Source organism: Salmo trutta, chromosome 30, assembly GCF_901001165.1.
Source record: "Salmo trutta chromosome 30, fSalTru1.1, whole genome shotgun sequence".
In the NCBI taxonomy this organism is placed as follows: domain Eukaryota; kingdom Metazoa; phylum Chordata; class Actinopteri; order Salmoniformes; family Salmonidae; genus Salmo; species Salmo trutta.
Genome location: NC_042986.1, coordinates 36496099 through 36518828, shown reverse-complemented (window position 1 = coordinate 36518828; position 22730 = coordinate 36496099). Strand labels below are relative to the sequence as shown.

Below are 22730 nucleotides of genomic sequence, written 5' to 3'. Positions count from 1 at the left end.
AGCTACTCAATACTGCCACCCAGCTATAAGAAGTTAAAACATAGTAGTTTCAGCTTTATGTGAGTATAACAATTATTTCTCAACTGTCAACATAGAAGAAACAACACCCCAAACAGAGTATATAATTGAGATGATGTACCAGCAGAATGGAGAGGACCCTGTCATTTGCAGTGAATACATCAAGTAGCCTATATAGGCCTACCAATAGAATATTTTTGTAGGACATTCAATTTACAGTTAAATCAATTGCATGGCTATCTAGAAATTATGTTATACATTTTCTTACTTACTGTTTCAGGAAGTTATGTCACTGAGTACTGCCCCTATATATAGGACCTTCCACCCCCAACTGGGATGTGAATGCCTGATGACCTAAGGGTGGAAACGTTGTTGTAAATACATTTCACCTGGGAGCATGAGCAGCAGTGTGCGGCGTTTCCCTTTCTGTTTTCCATCTAGCAACAATATCATATTTAGAGTTAGCAATCTAGCTAATTGTGTTTTGAGTCCTCACTTCCTCAGGTGGTAAATGATGTACCATAGGCATAGCTTAGGCCAATATGCAGAAAAAACATGCAGGCAAATTCATCTCTAAAGAGCCAAAAAATATATCTGATTATTCCCGATCCTATTTCGACATGTTGCACATCATCATGCATTCCTTGAACATATTAGATGAAATAGCGAACTTCTCTCATGTCTTACTTGGCACTGGAAATAGTCAGTCTAGAGCCCTCACCCTTAGCTACCTTCCTTGGAAGTATTGCCATTTGATACCTAATTCACTGAATGAGGGAATTCTTTGATTAGACCTCTTTGTTGTAGGCTAATGTTGTAATGTTCTAATGTCATAGCATAATACCTCCAGGAGAACTACTGGGTGTGCAGGCTTTTGATCCAGCCCTACTCTAACACACCAGATTCTACAACTCAACTGCTCAACGGGACCTTGTTAAGCTGACCCTGGTGTGTTTGAGCAGTGCTGGATCGAGAAGTATGCACACCCAATGGTCTAGCTCTTCAGATGGAGAGTTGACCACATGTTTTATACAGTAACAGTGCTGTATATTTTATTTGAAGGCATTTCTTCACGGTGGTATTGTTAACGTTGAGTATCATTATAATGAGCTTAGGTCCCGTGTGGCTCAGTTGGTAGAGCATGGTGCTTGCAACGCCAGGGTTGTGGGTTCGATTCCCACGGGGGCCCAGTATGGAGAAAACATTTTTTATGAAATGTATGCATTCACTACTGTAAGTCGCTCTGGATAAGAGTGTCTGCTAAATGACTAAAATGTAAATGAGCTGGTATTGGTATCGAAGTAAAAATTCTGAACACTTGATATAGCTAATGATTAGCCCACTGGGGTAGCCTAAACAAATGCAGATGGGCAACCCCATGCTTCAGCCATCTATAGCCTAGCCACTATGCTACTACATCCTTCAGACTACAGGAGAATGTTCATGGCTGCAATAGCACACCTGCCTGATAATATGAGCCATGTAGGCTATAGCCTTTGGGGAAAGAGCTAGACCTATAAATGCAACATGGACTCATTTCTGGAGAGGAACATTAGCAGGTGTATTGGTATTAATTTGCATTCCAAGTGGCATTAAAAATACTTAAATTCAACTTCATGGAACCTGCAGATTCATGCGCCGCACCAGAGACTAGTGACACCTTCTAAAGTCACCTTCTAAAATCTGACTAAAATCTACTAAATCTTTCCATGATTAGCAAATAATATACTGGAGCTAGGTATAAACAGATCTTGTTGTCAAAGTTGGTGTGTTTACAAGTAGGCTACAACTTCTACTGTAGTTTTGTCTCTATTATGACTGCAAGACTTGAAGGCTACATTTGAGAAAATTAGGTATTAGTAAGGAGGGGATGGTGTGGGTGACTGACTACTGTCTGTTGAGGGTGGGTATTGTGTTTGAACGTTTGTATGCATGATATATTGACATGAACAAAAATTCACCAATACACTAAACTGTCTACAAGACAAGTGTTCGTCAAACTTTTCACACCCTTGCAGTCAGTTCTTTGGCATAGGGGAGAGGGTCTGTTAGTGTACTCTTCTAGACTATTCACTCTATTGTTGACAGTGCTTGTCTACTCAACAACTGTAGGTGCTCATACACAACAATACACAACTAGACTGTCTACACGTCAACTCAAACTTTTCACATCTTTGCTAACAGCCCATCTCAATGGCACACTCCGAGTCAATAATGGAACAAAACACATACCAGTCTACTGTACCCTTTTTAGTTTATAGATGAACATGGTTTATTTTATGGTTACACATCCTCATGATCAGTCTTCATGTCTTTCCAGGAGACTTGCAGTAGAAACAAATCTCCTGCAAGAGGTCGAAAGGAGTGGGTGGTGAAGAAAGTGTATGAGAGGCTTGTCCACCTGGCTGTGGAGTGCAGAAAGAACCAGACAGTTGTCCACCTGGCTGTGGAGTGCAGAAAGAACCAGATGGTTGTCCGCCTGGCTGTGGAGTGCATATAGAACCAGACGGTTGTCCGCCTGGCTGTGGAGTGCATATAGAACCAGACGGTTGTCCGCCTGGCTGTGGAGTGCATATAGAACCAGATGGTTGTCCGCCTGGCTGTGGAGTGCAGAAAGAACCAGACAGTTGTCCGCCTGGCTGTGGAGTGCAGAAAGAACCAGACGGTTGTCCACCTGGCTGTGGAGTGCATATAGAACCAGACGGTTGTCCGCCTGGCTGTGGAGTGCATATAGAACCAGACGGTTGTCCGCCTGGCTGTGGAGTGCATATAGAACCAGACGGTTGTCCGCCTGGCTGTGGAGTGCATATAGAACCAGACGGTTGTCCACCTGGCTGTGGAGTGCATATAGAACCAGACGGTTGTCCGCCTGGCTGTGGAGTGCATATAGAACCAGACGGTTGTCTACAAGGAGCGAGAGCCAGAGCCCCCCAAACCCAACATCCCTGCCAACATCGCCACAGCGTCAAAGCCTGCTAAACCAGTTGCCATTACCCAACACAAGAAGAGGCTCACCAGCTGAAGAACATTCTGGAACTCTGCCTGGAACATTCAGCCAACACAATATCCATATTCAGTACTGATGTTGTAGTATAATATAGAATGCCTAGTATGCTCACAACTGCATTGTGGTATAAACATTGCTAGCTGTTGTAGATATGTATATAATGTGTTTTACTAAATGTACTGACAAGTGACTGAATTATTCCAGCTGCATCAAAAACCAATAAATTGTTGACTTCAATTTCATGATCAATTCATTGTGATATTCAAGTCCAATGCACGGTAACATAGCACCTGCGAACCTGTAAACTATTACCGCCACCGTTTTGAAAAGCCTGCCTTCGAGGGTGAGAACAAGGAAGTAGGGCTCCTGTCAGGCTGTAGTCTTTACAAAGCCAAGGAAAAGGAGTCAACCTAGGTATCCTGCAATGTCCTGGCAGATAGGAACATTGTTGAGACAAGTCCCGTGGCTCTATTGAACAATGATGACCAAATCTACACGCTGCTAGCAATGATCGTGCGATCGAACGAAACACAAAGGCCACAATAATTGCTACAAAACTTGACTCCATAAAAATAATTTATCAGACAGCTGAGTCAATCAACCAATGACGTCAGTGGTTGAATTTTCCCGGCGAGTAAATTCAAAACTACAGCTATAGTGCATAATTATGTCTGAAACACCCTCGCATCACTCATAATTATGTAGGGAGACTGGAAAAACACCCCAAATACTGGCTAGTGTTGAAATGTCCCTTCAAAGGACCTGCTGCACCACCTAGTGGAGCATTATCACACTACAACAATCAATATCAACGCCGTCATAATACTGTAGTTCAGCTTCTAGTCCTCCGTTCACATAGCTCTATCTCCTATCACTTCCTCGTCTGTAGCAGCTGATAAACCTATCTGCTGTGTGTCTCTTCCCTCAGGGTGCCTGGAGATATTGACGAGGTGAATGCACTGAAGCTGCAGGTGGATCAGTGGAATATTCCAGAAAACCTTGGGGACCCCAACGTCCCGGGTAAGAAAGAAATCCCTCTCATTCAACAACAAAAAAAACACTAAATTCCTTCTCTTGGCTGCCTGTCTTGAATGGAGAAACTAAAAAATTGTGGGAAAATATTGTCAAGGCTGTATATTGAGCAGTCAGCACTCCATCATGCCTGGGGGACAGCAGAGGTGTGGGCATCAGAGGGGTTCTGTGTACAGTGGAAAAGAGGGGGGGGCTTGGTTTTTATCTTTTTAGTTCTGGTACAATGAAGTAAAGATTGTTCTCAAATGTACGGAAAAATATATATATTTAAAAAATAAGAACATCTCTCTCTCCCCTAGCGTCTCTGCTGAAGCTGTGGTACAGGGAGCTGGAGGAGCCAGTTATCCCACAGAGCTTCTATCAGCAGTGCATCAGTAACTATGAGGATCCTGAAGCAGCTATCAGAGTGGTGCAGTCTCTGCCTGAACTCAGCAGACTGGTGCTCTGCTACTTTATACACTTCTTACAGGTAACACTCCGACATATAGACGGCTTGGTTGTTTAACAACAAACCGATACTTGTGCTACCGTGGAGCAAAACAGGCGAGGGTTAGCTTAGAATCAAAGGCTTGTAGACAACATGTAAACTACAAGGAGTGTACAAAACATTATGAACACCTTCCTAATATTGAGTTGCACCCCTTTTGCCTTCAGAACAGCCTCAGTTCGTCAGGCCATGGCCTCTACAAGGTGTCTAAAGCGTTCCACAAGGGAAGCTGGCCAATGTTGAATCCAATGCTTCCCACAATGCTTCTTGATACACACAGGAAATTGTTGAGTGTGAAAAACCCAGCAGCGTTGCAGTTCTGAACGCACAAACTAGTGCGCCTGGCACCTACTACCATACCCCGTTCAAAGGCACTTAAATGTTGTGTCTTGCCCATTCACACTCAAATGGCACACATACACAATCCATGTCTCCAGCCATCATTGATCCATTTTTCATTGTCCATTGGTTTTGTCTTGTCTTCCTGCACACCTGCTTCCAATCACATTCATTACATGTTGTGTATTTAACCCTCTGTTTCCCCTCATGTCCTTGTCAGAGATTGTTTGTTGTTATGCTCGTGATATTCGATTGTTTGATTCTCCTGCGCCTGACTTCCCTGCCACCTACACACGGCATGACAATAACAAGATACAACGAGCTGAAACGAGCTACCTATGATTCCCCACTTGTCATTGTTGCTAGCTACAACAACTCAGACTTCTGCCCCATCAGCGCGCATATCGTTTTCAGGACATTGTCTGCTAACCCATCTATAGGTCTCTTTCTCTCTCGTCTACCCTCTTTTTCTCTCTCTCCTCTCTTGATTGATTGAATTATTGGGGGAAAAACATGCACTGAGTATAACTCAGGGGATAACATGTTAAAGTGAAATTCACTTGTTTCCAACGTGGTCCCTATTTAAAGGTTTCATCTGTCACTTTGTATGTTTTGAAGTTATACCTACATAATAACTAGATGTATTAGTATAAACACAACAAACACCACATAAATGTCTCTGATCTTGACTCTCACCCTAAACTCATCCCCTCTCCCTCCTGCAGGTGTTTGCCCAGCCCGTTAATGTGAGTAAGACCAAGATGGATGTGAATAACCTGGCCATGGTAATGGCTCCCAACTGTCTCCGCTGCCAGTCAGATGACCCACGCGTAATCTTTGAGAACACGAGGAAGGAGATGTCCTTCTTACGCATGCTCATTGTTCACCTGGACACCAGCTTCGTCAAGGGCATCCTCTGAGGGAGCCAACTCTATCCCTCTTTATCAAGGGCATCCTCTGAGGGAGCCACCTCTATCCCTCTTTATCAAGGGCATCCTCTGAGGGAGCCACCTCTATCCCTCTTTATCAAGGGCATCCTCTGAGGGAGCCAACTCTATCCCTCTTTATCAAGGGCATCCTCTGAGGGAGCCAACTCTATCCCTCTTTATCAAGGGCATCCTCTGAGGGAGCCAACTCTATCCCTCTTTATCAAGGGCATCCTCTGAGGGAGCCAACTCTATCCCTCTTTATCGAGGGCATCCTCTGAGGGAGCCAACTCTATCCCTCTTTATCAAGGGCATCCTCTGAGGGAGCCAACTCTATCCCTCTTTATCAAGGGCATCCTCTGAGGGAGCCAACTCTTTATCCGTCACCATGCCCTGGAGAGCTGCACTCGTTCATCAGCCCTCAACTATAGCTGCTCTCTTTCTATCATACAACTCTCTACAACTGTCTACCACCTTATTCACAACAAGCCCTCTGTTCCTTCACACTTCTCATCAACCATATCACATATCAACTCTAGATTTCCTCTGGTTCACGAACACCACAGCCGGAGGAACACAGACAGTGGACTGCGCAGACAGTGACCGGGTATCTAGACGGTTTTTCGTGCTCCGAATCATCTTCCCGTTTTGTTTGAGACTTTGGGACAAGCTCACATGTGATTGTAGTGGGAGACTGTTTATCCGTTGGAAAGCAGGACATACAGTACACGGTGTTCTTGGGCTCGTGTTAATGACTGGAGCGGAATCAGTGGAATGGTATCAAACACGGTTTCCAGGTGTTTGATGATGCCATTCCATGTGCTCCGTTCCAGCCATTATTATGAGCCGTCCTCCCCTCAGCAGCCTCCTGTGCTACTGTTTCTGCTCCAAACACTGGACCGTGCTGGCGTGAGATTCAGCATGTGAAGAAGAGCAATCGCAATACAAGACTATTATGCACAAGAAGCATGTGTGCAGGGAAAAGTCCAGAGACAAATGTGTAAATATTATGTTTTTTTTGGGGGGTGGGGATTAGTTCCTGCTTTGAGTGCCACATATGTATCTGACTGCCAGGGTTGTGAATGATGATGATGTCTCATCACGTTTAGACATGACGGATTGAGGGGAAACCCACTACAGACAGAATCTGTATTATATCGTTCTCTTTTCCTTTATTGTAACAGTGTATGCAAGCAACGATTTCCTTCACATTTGATTTGGAATGCTTTTTTGACTAATTTTAATATGAATTCTGTCTGGGTTGGCAGAGCTGCAGGATGAGTTGATAATAAGGTTTAGACTTCCCCTGATCTCTTCACTGGCCGCAGAGAGATAGATTCCCCCTCTGGGCAACAAAAAAAAGTATTTATTTCTAAACAGTTTCTCTTAAAAGAAAAATGGTAGCCCATCAGTTAGGCAGAGATGTGTGAGAGACAGAGTCTTGGATTACCATGAGGAAAACACATGCCTATTCTCCTCAGCGGTGGAGTTCGGTGGGGGGGGAGCTGGGGAAAATTTGTGGAGCACTTTCTGCTGTTTTACTCCAGACAATTACAGTTGGCTTATTTTGGAGGGACAAAATATTTTTTTCCTCAGTGGAACACAATTATACCTTTGATGGAGCTTGTAAAAATGCTAATTTTAGCTATTAGCAGGTCAGGGGAAAAGGATGCAGGAGAAAATGAGAGCACTGCTGCTGCCTGGACCTAAAGCCTTAGCCACGCAGACAGTTGTGGATTTACAGTGCGAGCCAAAGGGAGAGGCAATCTGGCAGTGGTTTTAGGGTCTGGGGGTACATTAGTTTAGTGCCATATACTGGGAGGACAAAAAACAAGCCGATTTAGTATTTTTAGACAATATTGCCTAACAAGGACTTTTCTATTCCTCAAAATCTTGTGCCACATAAGGAGAAGAGGGTTTAAAATCCATATTTCAGCTGTCTTAAGGGCCATGCGGTCTCTGTTATATTTAGCGGTGCGGTCAGGGTTTAGGTTTTAATGCCCCACATGTTTCCTCTGTGTCTACCTCATCTTAGTGATGGGGTCTGTGCTGCGAGGCTTGTGTGTATGTGTGCACACGTGTACGTAAGTACTTGCACATCAGTGTGTGTGTGTGTATGTTTGCCGACTATGCGTGTGTGTCAACTGTAAATGTGTGTGTTTGTGTGGTAGGAGTGTGTTCATATAGCATATACTCCGTAGTTACTGGAAGCTGGAGCCCCTAAATTAGAGGGTGTGTTTAGCCAGAAAAATGCATCTAGAGGTTATATGGTTGTTAACCCCTTTTCTGCACTCACAGCATTTACAGCGGCCGCTCCTTCGTTTCCTGCATTAATGCTTTACTGTCCGTCTTACGAAAACCCAAGCCACCAGAGTTGGGTACTCCATAGCCACATCAGAGGACACTACCCAGCTTTCTCCTAACCTCCAGCCAGCAGGGGCAGCTCTGAGGTGGGGTGGAGGATGGCTGTGCACTGCCAGTAGTTCTGGGAGTGCATGAGAGATATATACTGAGCCTGCAGAACGAGGAGAAAGATTTCAGGGGCCAATAGTCACTGGTCTATTGCTAAAGTTCTTGTAATTGTATCACAATGTGATAGTGTTCTTCTAGAATCTATACACAGACCTTAAATAAAACAGCTGAGTAACTCTTAAGACACTGAACTCCTGAAGCTCTGGTTTAACTATTCTCCATCCTGTGTTCTTCAGTGGCTGATGATTAATATATATACAGTGTTATATATGAATAGTAGCATGGTCTTTGGTCACTGAATGTTCAAAACAATGACGGTTATAATAACATGATTCCACAATATTGTGAAAAAAAGTTCCATTCTTCAGTAATGTCATTATTCTCTTAGTTTGACATCAATGCTTATGGTGCGAGTCAGCGGTGTAATTTCTTGATTTGATAAATAATTTTTGACTCTATTTGTTTCCTAACTGGAATGAGTGTTGATAATGTTTGTTGAGATGATAGAGAAACCGAAGTGTTTCATGTTTAGACTGTGTTTGATGACAGTTACAACATGTGTGCATCCCCGTCCATTGCACATGTGCTTCCTCTTCCCTGGCCCTCACATGATGGGTGCTATTGACTCTTGTTGTAAATATGCTTGCAGGTCTTTTGGTATGTTGGTGTGTGTGTGTTTGTGTGTTTGTGTGAGTGTTTGAAAACAAGAAAAACAGCAACGGTGATTGTGTGGATGGATTTATTTCATAATTAATTGAAAAAATAAAGTTTGTAAACAAAATGTGTCATCACTTGTTTTATACTGAACAAAAATAAACACAACATGTAAAGTGTTGGTCTCATGTTTCATGAGCTGAAATATAAGATCCCAGAAATTTCATACGGACAAAAATATTGTTTCTCTCAAATTGAGCACAAATGTGTTTACCTCCCTGTTAGTGGGCATTTCTCCTTTGCCAAGATACTCCATATACCTGATAGGTGTGGCATATTAAGAAGCTGATTTAAAAACATGATCATTACACAGGTGCACCTTGTGCCGGGGACAATAAAAGGCAACTAAAATGTGCAGTTTTGTCACACAACACAATGCCACAGATGTCTCAAGTTGAGGGAGCATGCATATGGCATGCTGACTGCAGGAATGTCCATCAGAGCTGTTGCCAGATGAATCCCAGTTTCAACTCTACCGGGCAGATGGCAGACAGCGTGTATGGCATTGTGTGGGCGAGCGGTTTGCTGATGTCAACGTTGTGAACAGAGGGCCTCAAGTAACTTCACACAGCCATCGAAAAGCAGTGGGACAACATCCCACAGGCCACAATCAACAGCCTGATCAACTCTATGTGAAGGAGATGTGCGACGCTGCACAACAGATACAGACTGGTTTTCTGATCCATGCCCCTACTTTTTTTTAAAGGTATCTGTGACCAACATATTCATATCAGTATTCCCAAATCATGTGAAATCCATTCATTTGGGCCTAATGAATTTATTTCAATTTACTGATTTCCATATATGAACTGTAACTCGGTAAAATCTTTGACATTTGCATGTTGCGTTTAAATTTGTGTTCAGTGTATCTTGAAAAGATTTGTTAACAAGGGATGAGTCGAACTTGAGCAAGTCTCCCATTGACATCAATATGCATTTCAGGGTTTTAGTCTCTGGTGACCTGCAGAAACATTGGAGTAGATGGCCAGAGGCCAGCGCTTACACAAGTTTGGTTGCGGAGGCTGAGGATACCATTAGGTCCATGTGTTATGATAGAATGATGTCTTTCACTGCACCCAACACACCCCGACACTGCCACTTCTGAACTTATTTGACAAATAAGCAGCAAATGTTAACACAATCCCAACAGAGCCATGGTAACTCTGTGTTAAAGCAAAGCTCTGGTATCCACCTGGACAGCTGTAAGCATCAGGCCAAGTAGAGTAGAATAAGCAGACCTGCAACAAATAAAAAGTCTGCAAAATGCACAAAATACAGGTAACTGCCAAAATACAGGAAACATTTGAGTAAATGAGGGTTCTGGTGTGGGGTGCATTTTCCTGGCATGGTTTAGGTCCACTCAGCCCCTTAGAGGGCAACGTAAACCAATAAATACACAGCCATTCAAAGTGATGACCTTCAACCTGCGGTGAATCATTTCTATGCTGATGGGAGTGGTCTCTTCCAGGATGACAATGCTCCCATCCACAGGGCACAAGTGGTCACTAAATGGTTTGATGAGCATGAAAATGGTGTTAAACCATATGCCATGGCTGTCTCATTCACCAGATATTAACCCAATTGAACACTCATGGGAGATTCTGCAGTGGTGCCTGAGAGAGTTTTCCATCTACAAAACACAAAAATATGGAATAAGACATTTGTAGCACTATCCAGACATTTGCAGCATTCCAGATACTTGTAGCATTCCAATCTAGAGGCGAAAGAAACGCACACCTATTTAGGCGATGTGCTGGCTAGCGGAATAGAACACTTGAAAAATGTAAGGAGAGCAGCACACTCTAGGAGCTCAGATGCAATAAATGAATAACCAACGTTTGCACAGACAAGCTGTCTTCATCAGGGTTCATCAGGGTACTTGTAGAATTCCAGACACTTGTAGCATTATTATTATTATTATTATTATTATTCCAAGGCATATTGAAGGTGTTCTGGCGGTTTGTGGTGTTCCAACGGCCTATTAAGACGCTTTGTTGGTGTTTCCTTTATTTTCGCCATGCTACCTGTACACCATAGCCTAGGCCTACATGGAGATGTGTCTAGCTAGCACAGTGACTGAACATTATCAAGGAAAATACAAAGCACATTGCTGATGTTGCTCTTAGGCCCAGTGCAGTCAAAACCTTGATGTTGCTGTGTTTTATATATATATATATATATAAATAAATGTCCACAATTTATATATATATATATAAATGTCCACTATATATTTCCACAATATGATGTTGGAATAACTGTGAAATTGTGAAAATTATGATAATGCACTTTTAGTGTAAAAGCTGTTTGAAAAGACCACCTGAAATTACAGCCTGTTTTGGTGGGAAGGAGTTTTGGCCTTCCATGATGACATCACCATGTGGTAAATTAGTTAATAGACCAATAAGAAAGAGCGTTTCAAACCTCTCTGCCAGTAACAGCTTTCCCGTCCCCACTCCTACAGTTTTTTCTAAATTCTTGCAAGAGAAATTGCCCTTTGCTAAGAAGCTTTTTTTTTTTTTTTTACCATTGAAATTGAAAACAATCACAGTAAGGAACTTAATTGTTACCCAGAAATGATTTGATATTGAGACAAAAACGGCTGCATTGGACCTTTAATAAACTAGAATGAGAAGTGGCCTGACATAACATCAACATTATGTATGTACGGAGTTGGTAGCAGTAGCAAGGAGATCTGTTCCCCCTAAATTAAAGCTATACTGCTCTCTGGTGGACAGATGTTTTATAGCGTTTGTTAACGTGTAGACCTACTTAATATGCACAATATGCACAATGAAAAACACAAGTTCCTCAAATTATGACTACTGCATTTCATACAAAAGATGACTTAAGCCCTACTCTTCTCAAAGTCCTACATATAGTGTAGGTTCATCACAAAGCCTGTACACTGGGATATTTTAACACAAAGGGGCATCAAAATCATACAAAATAATAGAATTGAAAAGTACAAACTCAAAAAGCACATGGATCATCATCACTGTGTAGCCTATATTCTCTCTCTCAGACAAAAAGAATGCGAGAAGCAATGTGAAAACAGAAAACAAATCTAAATTCTCTCCAAAAAGTTACATTTCATAATAGAAAGAAATCGAACATTTTATGTACACTTCTTGTACTGAGCTAAGAGGCAGTGGAAGAGTTATCTGCTCTGCCAGACATACTTTGTCCATAGAGGCCCGAGAAGCACGTTGCTCGAAGGAAGGGGAACGCAAGGTAAACGTCTAGCTAGCTTCTTTGTAAAGAATATATACAGTGTATTTAAATGTAGCTGTATAATTTAAATGTAAAACGAAAATGTAAAAGGTTTTGGTGGCGGTAATGACGCCTCTGTGGATATGAAACGTGCCTGTAAGCGTGATGTCTGTCTCGTCATGGTAACGTTAGCTAATATTCGCTAGCTACAGGAAAATAATTTGTTTAGGGAAACGTTTCGAAACTCCAGTGACGTGTAGTATCTAATTGTATTTATTTGATTTGCTACATAAGTGAAGGTAATGTTCTAGGCTACAGTAGAGCAGGCCTACGGGGCCCCGGGAATGTACATCACTGATTGACAGCGGCTGCATCCTATGAAACGTCTGTATCGACATCCGTCATAAATTCTATCCAATCATCAGCGGCAGTTGCTATGAGTAGAACGCGGAGACGAACTTTTCTTTTTCCATTGGTAAATTATGGTTTTTACTGTTTTAACACAATTACGTTAACAGATTATAAAACATGCATTCGTTAGATAAAGCTTTTGGAAGTTTGTGAGGAAAGTGTTATTTGTCAAGGAATAATTGTGCCGGCATTCTGACGTTGCACGCATGTTTCATCAGATAATTCAGATAATTACAGTACATAAATCGCATGTCATGTTTTTGACAGCACCGGTTTTAATACGTCTATAGGTTTAATGTAAGGTCACTGTTAGTGTGCTGTTTAATTTAAATAAGTCAGAAACTGTGTTAGCGCTTCAGAGAATGTAAACCAAATCGCGTCACTTTTGTCAGGTTTCTATCACTAGCTAGGTTTCCATCCAATTGCCTACAGATTTATGTGAATATACATATGGATTCGCTGTGGATCAAAATCAGTGCTTGTTGACGTAGTGCACACAATGTACTTTTTCGCTTCCATTTTCACGTGACGAATTTTTATTTATTTAAATTCAATGTGTTTTCATTGCATTTTAAACTCGACCGATAGTTTTGTCACAAACTGTTGCATTAAATAGCAAATTTGTCTGCTCTGGTCTTGGCACGTGTGCTCTAGCCAACAGCTCGCATATACAGTCGTGGCCAAAAGTTTTGAGAATGACAAATATTAATTTTCACAAACTTTCCTGCTTCAGTGTCTTTAGATATTTTTGTCAGATGTTACTATGGAATACTGAAGTATAATTACAAGCATTTCATAAGTGTCAAAGGCTTTTATTGACAATTACATGAAGTTGATGCAAAGAGTCAATATTTGCAGTGTTGACCCTTCTTTTTCCAAGACCTCTGCAATCCTCCCTGGCATGCTGTCAATTAACTTCTAGGCCACATCCTGACTGATGGCAGCCCATTCTTGCATAATCAATGCTTGGAGTTTGTCAGAATTTGTGGGTTTTTGTTTGTCCACCCGCCTCTTGAGGATTGACCACAAGTTCTCAATGGGATTAAGGTCTGGGGAGTTTCCTGGCCATGGACCCAAAATATCGATGTTTTGTTCCCCGAGCCACTTAGTTATCACTTTTGCCTTATGGCAAGGTGCTCCGTCATGCTGGAAAAGGCATTGTTCGTCACCAAACTGTTCCTGGATGGTTGGGAGAAGTTGCTCTCGGAGGATGTGTTGGTACCATTCTTTATTCATGGCTGTGTTTCTTAGGCAACATTGTGAGTGAGCCCACTCCCTTGACTGAGAAGCAACCCCACACATGAATGGTCTCAGGATGCTTTACTGTTGGCATGACACAGGACTGATGGTAGCGCTCACCTTGTCTTTTCCGGACAAGCTTTTTTCCAGATGCCCCAAACAACCGGAAAGGGGATTCATCAGAGAAAATGACTTTACCAAGTCCTCAGCAGTCCAATCCCTGTACCTTTTGCAGAATATCAGTCTGTCCCTGATGTTTTTCCTAGAGAGAAGTGGCTTCTTTGCTGCCCTTCTTGACACCAGGCCATCCTCCAAAAGTCTTCGCCTCATTGTGCGTGCAGATGCACTCACACCTGCCTGCTGCCAAGCAAGCTCTGTACTGGTGGTGCCCCGATCCCGCAGCTGAATCAACTTTAGGAGACGGTCCTGGCGCTTGCTGGACTTTCTTGGGCGCACTGAAGCCTTCTTCACAACAATTGAACCGCTCTCCTTGAAGTTCTTGATGAGGTTGATTTAGGTACAATTTTACTGGCAGCAATATCCTTGCCAGTGAAGCCCATTTTGTGCAACGCAATGATGACGGCACGTGTTTCCTTGCAGGTAACCATGATTGACAGAGGAAGAACAATGATTCCAAGCACCAACCTCCTTTTGAAGCTTCCAGTCTGTTATTCGAACTCAATCAGCATGACAGAGTGATCTCCAGCCTTGTCCTCGTCAACACTCACACCTGTGTTAATGAGAGAATCACTGACATGATGTCAGCTGGTCCTTTTGTGGCAGGGCTGAAATGCAGTCAAAATGTTTTGGGGGGATTCAGTTCATTTGCATGGCAAAGAGGGACTTTGCAATTAATTGCAATTCATCTGATCACTTTTCATAACATTCTGGAGTATATGTAAATTACCATCATACAAACTGAGGCAGCAAACTTTGTGAAAATGAATATTTGTGTCATTCTCAAAACTTTTGGCCACGACTACAGTGCTGGTAGGCTAGTCTACATGATGAGATTAATGAAGAAGAGCAAAAATATTTGTATTTGTCAAATGACAATCAAGCCTCAGTCATCATGTCATCAGAATAAGACCCGTGATATTTATTGGAAAGGAGCATCAAGATCACCATGCACTTTCACCACCCAGTGAAGTTATCATCATTTATTTAATCTGTAGTCTAATAAACTGAATGGTTTCCCAGTCATAGTGGGACCACACACCATATTATCGTGTGACTCCCAAGTTTACTTTGATATGATGGTTATTATATCAGTATTTGCGCATAAAGGCGTTTCCAACACCATTTCTCGCGTAATTAATGTTTAGACACAAATATCCCACCATGTCGAACGAACAAATGATCTGTCGGCATTTATTACATTTATTACATGAACTTAGCATTTATTACATGAATTTAGCATTTATTACATGAACTTAGCCTTAAGAAGCTTTTGGGATACCAGGCCCAGGTTTCTAATGTTCAGTTCCTGCCCATATCTACCACTAGAATACCTTGTCATGTGATCGCTATCGCTCTCTCCACTGCTCTGCTACCAGGCCAACATAGAGAAGATTGACTATGAGGACCAGAAGGTTCTGATCCACTACCGTCAGTGGAGCCACCGCTATGACGAGTGGTTGGGCTGGACCAGCCCTACCTGAGACCCCTGGAGCGGATCCACCTGAGGAGAGAGGGTCTGCAGGACAACCAGCCCAGGCCCACCCCGGTGAGGGAGACTAGAACTCACACCCAGTTGAGTTTCTGTCCGACTACATTGCAGACGCCTGCTAGATTTAAAAAAGCATGAGTAGGTGTTTAACTTTCAGTTTACCACATCATATGTTATAGCAATCTGATGACAGACTGAACAGTTGATGATGTGGCACGCAACCATTGGTTGATGCAGTGCAACGCCTGTGCATCTAATCGGACAGGAACTCAACCATAATGTTGCCCTAGGTGAGATCCAGCCAGAAACGCAGAAGGCCTGTGATTAAACTGATTAGACGACAACAATCACATACAGAACGTATCATTACACCTCTTCAAAGTCCTGTTGAACTCCATGACGGTGAATCTCAGATTGGTGTTTATCAGTGATTAACTTTCCTCTCCCTTGCAGGTGTTTCGGGCGAATGACCTGGAAGTCAGAAGAGATGGTGGGTACTACACTTCCACTGGACAGCATTAATTGTGTTTAATCATAAATGCATGGCATTCTAGTTACATCAGGCTTTTTTCTGGATCAAAAGGTGTTGGCAAGGGGTGTAGCAGGGGTGTGGTTGGCGCAGCTGAATTAGAGTCCTCCGTCTTGGTGTCTTCTATTTTGTTGCATTTTTAAGCCAATTTCGTGCGATTCTCAGAATTCTTCCATGGAGCCGAGATAAATTTTTGCAGATTTAAAGTGAATTTCCTGCAATTCAACACATTTTGCCACTGAGCTGAGAGAACATTTTGCCATCGCTAATGCTATGTTCTTTTGCTCTAAGGTCAAAAATCAATACTGTTAAATTCATTGTTTCTGGAATTTTCAATTGCTCTAACTGTTTAGCTTTTATTTTGGTGATTGTAAGTTCTCAAAGATTCGAAAAAAATATATAGGTCCATTATTTTGTATACATACTTTATATTTGGGTTTAGTCATTTAAGTTCATGCTGAAAGTGTTTTTTCCATCCCGAATATTAATAACAAATTAAATGTAAAAAAATAAAACATTCTTCAAAGTTTGGCCCGTCCGGCCCACCCAAGGGTTTCTATGGCAGAAAAATTCCTGTACATTGGGTCAATATTCTGACCGTGTCTGTTTTTTTCTCTCTTCAGCTTCCTATACTGTGAAGTTTTTCGATGGAGTAGTCAAGACCGTTAAGCCAACCAAAGTAAAGCCATATAAGCCAGAGGTGAGAGCTCCATATGACTGTTGGTTCACAGAAGAGGGTAAGCTTATCTTATTTTTTTAAATGTTGTCTTGTGTAATAGAATGTGAAGGGCAGGGAGAGAGACATAACTCAAAGTGAGCAGAGCAATGGGAAAGATGAAGCCAAGGTGAACGGGAAAGCAGAGAGTTACAAATCCAAAAAAGGATCTTCAGATCTAGAGGAAGAAGAGAGTAGGAAATATGAAGAGGAGAAAACACAGAATGGCAACATTGAAACCAGTGGGAATGGGAACCTGAACGGCGAGGAGGGGGAGACGGGAGCAGGAGAACGAGGCCAGGAAGGTGTTGGGGAACAGACTGAAGAGCCACAAGCCAAGAAAGATGGGCAGGCTGTCCAAGCTGAAAGGGAAGATGAGCAGGCTGTCCAAGCTGAAAGGGAAGATGGGCAGGCTGTCCAAGCTGAAAGGGAAGATGAGCAGGCTGTCCAAGCTGAAAGGGAAGATGGGCAGGCTGTCCAAGCTGAAAGGGAAGATGAGCAGGCTGTCCAAGCTGAAAGGGAAGATGGGCAGGCTGTCCAAGCTGAAAGGGAAGATGAGCAGGCTGTCCAAGCTGAAAGGGAAGATGGGCAGGCTGTCCAAGCTGAAAGGGAAGATGGGCAGGCTGTCCAAGCTGAAAGGGAAGATGAGCAGGCTGTCCAAGCTGAAAGGGAAGATGGGCAGGCTGTCCAAGCTGAAAGGGAAGATGAGCAGGCTGTCCAAGCTGAAAGGGAAGATGGGCAGGCTGTCCAAGCTGAAAGGGAAGATGAGCAGGCTGTCCAAGCTGAAAGGGAAGATGGGCAGGCTGTCCAAGCTGAAAGGGAAGATGGGCAGGCTGTCCAAGCTGAAAGGGAAGATGAGCAGGCTGTCCAAGCTGAAAGGGAAGATGGGCAGGCTGTCCAAGCTGAAAGGAAAGATGAGCAGGCTGTCCAAGCTGAAAGGGAAGATGAGCAGGCTGTCCAAGCTGAAAGGGAAGATGGGCAGGCTGTCCAAGCTGAAAGGGAAGATGGGCAGGCTGTCCAAGCTGAAAGGGAAGATGAGCAGGTTGTCCAAGCTGAAAGGGAAGGTGTGAATGTAGGTGGAGAGTGTGTGATGAGCAGTAACCAAAGGCAGGAGGAGAAAGAAAGGGATGTTTCTGGACAGAGTTCCCAGCTGCCCAGGAGGAACCGGTACCGACCATCTGAAGATATGTAGGTTAGTGTAAGGCCTCGATCACACAGACAGCGTCATTGCATTTTGGGCTTTGACAGTGGAAACCGCTGCAATTGCAGAATCATCAGATTGAAATAAAACGTTTCCCATGGTTGTGCTCATGTCCTAACTGGAGAAGAAAGATGGAAAAAGATGGAAGCTTGGCTTATGGCTTTGCTTGGTAAATTGAATCGTGGCTTGAAGCATGCTAGGACAGATTATGTAGCTTGACAGATAAGTGGAAGGAGTCAAGGGGAGAATGTTTGCTGAGTCACACTGAACTTTCGCTTGTTATTGTTTACAGAAAGTCGACATGAACTGAGGAAGAGGAGGGTGTCTCTTGGACAGATGCCACCACCAAAGAAGAAAAGGCCAGACACAAGCAAAGGTCTGTATCTAATAGATAGATGATTTTATTAGTCACATGCACAGGGTCGCAGACATGGGTGCAACTTTGGTTTTAGAAGTGGAGGGGACATAACTTGTTTTATTTTTTTATCCAGTCGGATAAACACTCCAAACAACCTACCTGGCCGCTCGGAGGCGTCCACATGGTCCTAAAGCACACCTTTGCCTCATTTTGTATCACATTCCAATGATAAAACTGGGGGGGAACACAAATGCAATTTCAGAATGTGCGCGGTCCCCCCCTTTCCCAGTGAAAGTTGCGCCTCTGGTCGCAGATGTATTTGCAGGGTACAGTGAAATTCTTAAGCTTCGAGCTCCAACAGTGCAGGTCAAAGAGAAGTGAATGAAACAATAATTAAAATATATACATATTTACAACTGTAACGATGATAAATGTCCATGGAGGGGGATTATTATACATTTGTATTGAACCTTTATTTAACTAGACAAGTCTGTTAAGAACAAATTCTTATTTACCGTGAAGGCCTACCAAAAGGCAAAAGGCCTCCTGCGGGGACGGGGGCTGGGATTAAAAATATAGGACAAAACACACATCACGACAAGAGAGACACCACAACACTACATAAAGAGAGACCTAAGACAACAACATAGCATGGTAGCAACACCATATTACAACATGGTAGCAACACAACATGGTACAAACATTATTGGGCACAGACAACAGCACAAAGGGCAAGAAGGTAGAGGCAACAATACATCATGCAAAGCAGCCACAACTGTCAGTAAGAGTGTCCATTATTGAGTCTTTGAATGAAGAGATAAAACTGTCCGGTTTGAGTGTTTTTTGCTGCTCGTTCCAGTGACTAGCTGCAGCGAACTGAAAAGAGGAGCGACCCAGGGATGTGTGTGCTTTGGGGACCTTTAACAGAATGTGACTGGCAGAATGGGTGTTGTATGTGGAGGATGAGGGGCTGCAGTAGATATCTCAGATGGGGGGAGTGAGGCCTAAGAGGGTTTTATAAATAAGCATCAACCAGTGTGTCTTGCAACAGGTATACAGAGATGACCAGTTTACAGAGGAGTATAGAGTGCAGTGACGTGTCCTATAAGGCGCATTGGTGGCAAATCTGATGGCCGAATGGTCAAGAACATCTAGCCGCTCGAGAGCACCCGTACCTGCCGATCTATAAATTACGTCTCTGTATGGGTAGGATGGTCATCTGAATAAGGGTTAGTTTGGCATCTGGGGTGAAAGAGGAGCGATTATGATGGAGGAAACCAGGTCTAGATTTAACCTTAGCTTAGCCTGCAGCTTTGATATGTGCTGAAAGGACAGTGTACCGTCTAGGCACACTCCCAAGCACTTGTATGAGGTGACTACCTCAAGCTCTAAACCCTCAGAGGTAGTAATCACACCTGTGGGGAGAGGGGCATTCTTCTTACCAAACCACATTACCTTTGTTTTGGAGGTCTTCAGAACAAGGTTAAGGGCAGAGAAAGCTTGTTGGACACTAAGAAAGCTTTGTTGTTTAACACAAAATCTGGGGAGGGGCCAGGTGAGTATAAGACTGTATCATCTGCATATAAATGGATGTGAGAGCTTCCTACTGCCTGAGTTATGTTGTTGATGTAAATTGGGGAAGAGCGTGGGGCCTAGAATTTCTGGGGGGACCAGACTTTTTGACTGTTTAATGACATTGAAAGCTCTGTTTGTTCTTTCTTTATAACTCCCCTTCCTCTCTGCCTTCCCCCTCCTCTCCGCCTTCCCCCTCCTCTCCGCCTTCCCCCTCCTCTCCGCCTTCCCCTTCCTCTCCGCCTTCCCCCTCCTCTCTGCCTTCCCCCTCCTCTCTGCCTTCCCCCTCAACTCCGCCTTCCCCTCTGCCTTCCCCTTCCTCTCTGCCTTCCCCCTCCTCTCTGCCTTCCCCCTCCTCTCCGCCTTCCCCTTCCTCTCTGCCTTCCCCCTCCTCTCCGCCTTCGTCTCTGCCTTCCCCCTCAACTCCGCCTTCCCCTCTGCCTTCCCCTTCCTCTCTGCCTTCCCCCTCCTCTCCGCCTTCCCCCTCCTCTCCCCCTTCCTCTCTGCCTTCCCCTTCCTCTCCGCCTTCCCCCTCCTCTCCGCCTTCCCCCTGCCTTCCCCTTCCTCTCCGCCTTCCCCCTCCTCTCCGCCTTCCCCTCCGCCTTCCCCCTGCCTTCCCCCTCCTCTCCGCCTTCCCCCTCCTCTCTGCCTTCCCCCTCCTCTCTGCCTTCCCCTTCCTCTCTGCCTTCCCCTTCCTCTCTGCCTTCCCCCTCCTCTCCGCCTTCCCCCTGCCTTCCCCCTCCTCTCCGCCTTCCCCCTGCCTTCCCCCTCCTCTCCGCCTTCCCCCTGCCTTCCCCCTCCTCTCTGCCTTCCCCTTCCCTCTCCTCTCCGCCTTCCCCCTCCTCTCCGCCTTCCCCCTCCTCTCCGCCTTCCCCCTCCTCTCCGCCTTCCCCCTCCTCTCTGCCTTCCCCTTCCTCTCTGCCTTCCCCTCCTCTCTGCCTTCCCCTTCCTCTCCGCCTTCCCCTCCTCTCCGCCTTCCCCTCCTCTCCGCCTTCCCCCTCCTCTCCGCCTTCCCTCTCTGCCTTCCCCCTCCTCTCTGCCTTCCCCCCTCCTCTCTGCCTTCCCTTCCTCTCCACCTTCCCCCTCTTCTCCGCCTTCCCCCTGCCTTCCCCCTCCTCTCCGCCTTCCCCTGCCTTCCCCCTCCTCTCTGCCTTCCCCTTCCCCCTCCTCTCTGCCTTCCCCTTCCTCTCCGCCTTCCCCCTCCTCTCCGCCTTCCCCTTCCTCTCCGCCTTCCCCCTCCTCTCCGCCTTCCCCCTCCTCTCCGCCTTCCCCCCTCCTCTCTGCCTTCCCCCTCCTCTCTGCCTTCCCCTCCTCTCCGCCTTCCCCCTGCCTTCCCCCTCCTCTCCGACTTCCCCCTCCTCTCCGCCTTCCCCCCTCCTCTCCGCCTTCCCCCTCCTCTCTGCCTTCCCCCTCCTCTCTGCCTTCCCCCTCCTCCCCTCCGCCTTCCCCCTCCTCTCTGCCTTCCCCCTCCTCTCTGCCTTCCCCTTCCTCTCTGCCTTCCCCCTCCTCTCTGCCTTCCCCCTCCTCTCTGCCTTCCCCTTCCTCTGCCTTCCCCTTCCTCTCTGCCTTCCCCCTCCTCTCTGCCTTCCCCCTGCCTTCCCCCTCCTCTCCGCCTTCCCCCTCCTCTCCGCCTTCCCCCTCCTCTCTGCCTTCCCCCTCCTCTCTGCCTTCTCCTTCCTCTGCCTTCCCCTTCCTCTCTGCCTTCCCCCTCCTCTCCGCCTTCCCCCTGCCTTCCCTTCCTCTCCGCCTTCCCCCTCCTCTCCGCCTTCCCCCTGCCTTTCCCTTCCTCTCCGCCTCCCCCTTCCTCTCCCCCTTCCTCTCCGTCTTCCCCTTCCTCTCTGCCTTCCCCTTCCTCTCCGCCTTCCCCCTGCCTTCCCCCTCCTCTCCGCCTTCCCCCTGCCTTCCCCCTCCTCTCTGCCTTCCCCTTCCCCCTCCTCTCCGCCTTCCCCCTCCTCTCTGCCTTCCCCCCTCCTCTCCGCCTTCCCCTCCGCTCCCTCCTTCCCTCCTCTCTGCCTTCCCCCTCCTCTCTGCCTTCCCCCCTCCTCTCTGCCTTCCCCTCCTCTCTGCCTTTCCCCCTCCTCTCTGCCTTCCCCCCTCCTCTCCGCCTTCCCCCTCCTCTCCGCCTTCCCCCTCCCCTCCGCCTTCCCCTCCTCTCCGCCTTCCCCCTCCTCTCCGCCTTCCCCCTCCTCTCATGCCTCCTTCCCCCTCTCTCCCCTTCCCCCTGCCTTCCCCCTCCTCCTCCGCCTTCCCCCCTGCCTTCCCCCTCTCTGCCTTCCCCCTCCTCTCGCCTTCCCCTTCCTCTCTGCCTTCCCCTTCCTCTCTGCCTTCCCCCTCCTCTCTTGCCTTCCCCCTCCATCTCTGCCTTCCCCTTCCTCTCTGCCTTCCCCCTCCTCTCTCTGCCCTGTCCACCCTGCCTTGCCCCTTCCTCTCTGCCTTCCCCCCTCCTCTCCCCTTCCTCCCTGCCGTTCCCTTACCTCCCTCTGCCTGCCCCCTCCTCTCTGCCATTCCATCCCCCTCTGCCTCTCATGCCTTCCCCTTCCTCTTGCCTGTCCCGTCCTCTTCTTAGGCCTTCCACCTTCCTCTCTGCCTTCCCCTTTCCTCTTCCCCGCCTTCCCCTCCTCTCCGCCTTCTCCCCCTGCCTTTCCCTTCCTCTCTGCCTTCCCCTTCCTCTGCCTTCCCCCTTCCTCTCTGCCTTCCCCCTCCTCTCCGCCTTCCCCCTGCCTTCCCCCTCCTCTCTGCCTTCCCTTCCCCCTCCTCTCCGCCTTCCCCCGCCTCTCCACTCCCGCTCTCCTCCGCCTTCCCTCTTCTCCCGCCTTCCCCCTCCTCCTCTG

General features: G+C 45.9%; 1 protein-coding gene and 1 long non-coding RNA gene across 5 annotated transcripts in view; both read left to right on the top strand.

Moving 5' to 3' along the window:
* LOC115168594 (rho GTPase-activating protein 39) overlaps positions 1-9062 on the top strand; it is a 135139-nt gene extending 126077 nt beyond the window's left edge. For all 4 annotated transcript variants that reach the window (XM_029724000.1, XM_029724003.1, XM_029724005.1 and 1 more), the window contains 3 exons: positions 3954-4045; positions 4357-4526; positions 5609-9062. In XM_029724000.1, the coding sequence (XP_029579860.1) occupies positions 3954-4045; positions 4357-4526; positions 5609-5803 (457 nt within the window). In that variant the 3' untranslated portion in view covers positions 5804-9062. The remainder of the gene's footprint in view (positions 1-3953; positions 4046-4356; positions 4527-5608) is intronic.
* A 3127-nt stretch (positions 9063-12189) lies between these two features.
* On the top strand, positions 12190-16014 carry LOC115168593 (uncharacterized). The gene is made up of 3 exons (XR_003870709.1): positions 12190-12226; positions 15412-15581; positions 15978-16014. It is a non-coding gene; the product is annotated as an uncharacterized LOC115168593 (long non-coding RNA).
* Positions 16015-22730: the final 6716 nt, after the last annotated feature.